At 42.2% G+C, this 2,500-nt stretch overlaps 1 protein-coding gene across 1 annotated transcript in view; it reads left to right on the top strand.

The window, feature by feature from the left end:
- Positions 1-2,500, top strand: part of LOC116062322 (soluble scavenger receptor cysteine-rich domain-containing protein SSC5D-like) — a 43,250-nt gene that overhangs the window by 25,290 nt on the left and 15,460 nt on the right. Inside the window, exon 3 of the mRNA XM_031316983.2 lies at positions 1,168-1,177. Within this exon, the coding sequence (XP_031172843.1) occupies positions 1,168-1,177 (10 nt within the window). The remainder of the gene's footprint in view (positions 1-1,167; positions 1,178-2,500) is intronic.

Raw genomic sequence — 2,500 nt, 5'->3', positions numbered from 1 at the left:
TGTTTTTATGTTTTAAATGTGTTTTAAGTGTGTGTGAAATTCTGCATAGTAACATTCTGTCGCCCTGCTGATAATCAGTAATCATCCGTATGGTTTTTATCAATAAGCGGGAAATTGTGCAGAAAGTTTAGCGGTGACTCCTCCTCATGACAGCTTTACAGGAAACGCTGCAGCATGTGATCAGTGTTACTGAGAGGGAGTTGATCAGGTTGATATCTGTGTTTCCTGTTCTCTCTCCTGCAGCCGTATCACAGCTGATTGATATCTGGATGCTAACGCTAACACAACACTTCCTGCTGCTGCTGCTTCACATTAAAACATCCTCAACTGGACAAACACAGGAGGCTTTTATTGTGGAGCAGTCACAGGAAACAGTCTAAACACTAAACACACATACTTGTGTCTGTGTGTGTGTGAGTGTGTGTGTTTGTGTGTGTGTGTGTGTGTGTGTGAGTGTGTGTGTGTCTATGTGAGTGTGTGTGTGTGTGTGTGTGTGTGTGTGTTTGTGTCTGTGAGTGTGTGTGTGTGTGTCTGTGTGAGTGACTGTGTGTGTGTATTTGTGTCTGAGTGTGTGCGTGTGTGTGTGTGTGTGTCTCTGTGTGTGTGAGTGAGTGTGTGTGTGTGTGTGTGTCTGTGTGTGTGTTTGTGTCTGTGAGTGTGTGCGTGTGTGTGTGTGTTTGTCTCTGTGTGTGTGTGTGTGTGTTTGTCTGTGAGTGTGTGCGTGTGTGTGTGTGTTTGTCTCTGTGTGTGTGTGTGTGTGTGTGTGTGTGTGTGTGTGTGTTTGTCTGTGAGTGTGTGCGTGTGTGTGTGTGTGTGTGTCTCTGTGTGTGTGAGTGTGTGTGTGTGTGTGTGTGTGTCTGTGTGTTTGTGTCTGTGTGAGTGTGTGTGTTTGTGTGAGTGTGTGTGTCCATCTGTGTTTGTGTCTCTGTGTGTGTGTGTGTGTGTGTGTGAGACTGTGTGTGTGTGTGTGTGTGTGTGTGTGTGATCCAATCATGCTGCTTTCTCCTGATGTTTACCTTCTGATTTATCCTCAGGTCTCCAGGCTGAAGGAGAACTCACCTCAACAGGTACACACAGACAGAAAAGACAAATAAAGAATCAACATTTACAGTTTCATCTTTTTAATTAAATTAACTCATTTTGGTGATGACTCTGGTTTCTGTTTAGAGTCTGTCAGGTTGGTGGGAGGAGCCAGTCGCTGTGGAGGAACATTGGAGGTGAAACATAAAGGAGAATGGAGACCAGTGAGATACCACTATAACTCTGACTGGACCCTGAAGACAGCAGCTGCTGCCTGCAGAGAGTCAGACTGTGGCTCTGTTGTTTCTGTAGAGAGAGAAGAGTCCTCAGTCAGATCTGTGTGGTGGATCAGGTCTGACTGTGTTGAGTCTTGATCTGCTCTGAGGGAGTGTGCTGAATCATATTCCTCTTCCTCCTTCCTTCATCTCACCTGTTCAGGTAACCCCATCAAAGACATGAATGAATGAATGAATGAATAAATGAATGAATGCTTTTATATCGAACAACATACAAAAATACACAACAAAAACTTAAAATAAAAGACGAAATGTATTTCACTGTAAAAATAAAAATAAATAAAAACTGTTAAATAATTTATTATGAAAGAAAGTAGGAAGAATCTAAATCCTTACAGAGTAGTGGGGGCATACGGTTGTTATACATTAAGTTTCCCTTTAAATCATGCCCCCCCCCCCCTCTCTGTCCTGGAACATTTTTTGAATGTTACCAGGAAGTTAATTATTTCTCTCTTTGTACTTTAAAGGGTAACTACCGTTTTTCAACCTGGACCATATGTTCCTGTTTTTCAGTGTTTCCCAAAGATTAGAAAGCAATTTGTGGTGGGGGGGGGGTCACCCTGTGTCTGACCGGGGGGGGGGGGTTCACAATAACTCCTTCATTAATAATTTGTGTGTGTGTGTGTGTGTGTGTGTCTGCGTGTGTGTGTCTGTGTGTGTGTGTGTCTGTGTGTGTGTGTGTCTGTGTGTGTGTGTCTGTGTCTGTGTGTGTGTGTGTGTCTGTGCCTGTGTGTGTGTGTCTGTGCCTGTGTGTGTGTGTGTGTCTGTGTGTGTCTGCGTGTGTGTGTGTGTGTCTGTGTGTGTGTGTCTGTGTCTGTGTGTGTGTGTGTCTGCGTGTGTGTGTGTGTGTGTGTGTGTGTGTGTCTGTGTGTGTGTGTGTGTGTGTGTGTGTGTGTCTGTGCCTGTGTGTGTATGTGTGTGTGTGTGTGTGTCTGTGTCAAGGTTATTATAGTTTTGCATTTTTCATTAGTTTTTATTTTTATTTCATTTTGACTTTTTTTTTCAAATTCAGTTTAGTTTTAATTAGTTTTTATAGCGGGTTTGCTAGTTTAGTTTAGTTTTTATTTTTTGAAAATGCTTAGTTTTAGTTTAGTTTTTATTAGTTTTAGTCTTTTTTGTAATATGGGTTATTTGTCGGGGGATTCAAAAAGGTCAGAAAAAGTATTGTGTAATAATTACTCAAC

Source organism: Sander lucioperca, chromosome 2, assembly GCF_008315115.2.
Source record: "Sander lucioperca isolate FBNREF2018 chromosome 2, SLUC_FBN_1.2, whole genome shotgun sequence".
NCBI classification, from domain to species: domain Eukaryota; kingdom Metazoa; phylum Chordata; class Actinopteri; order Perciformes; family Percidae; genus Sander; species Sander lucioperca.
This window is presented reverse-complemented; position numbering and strand designations above follow the sequence as displayed.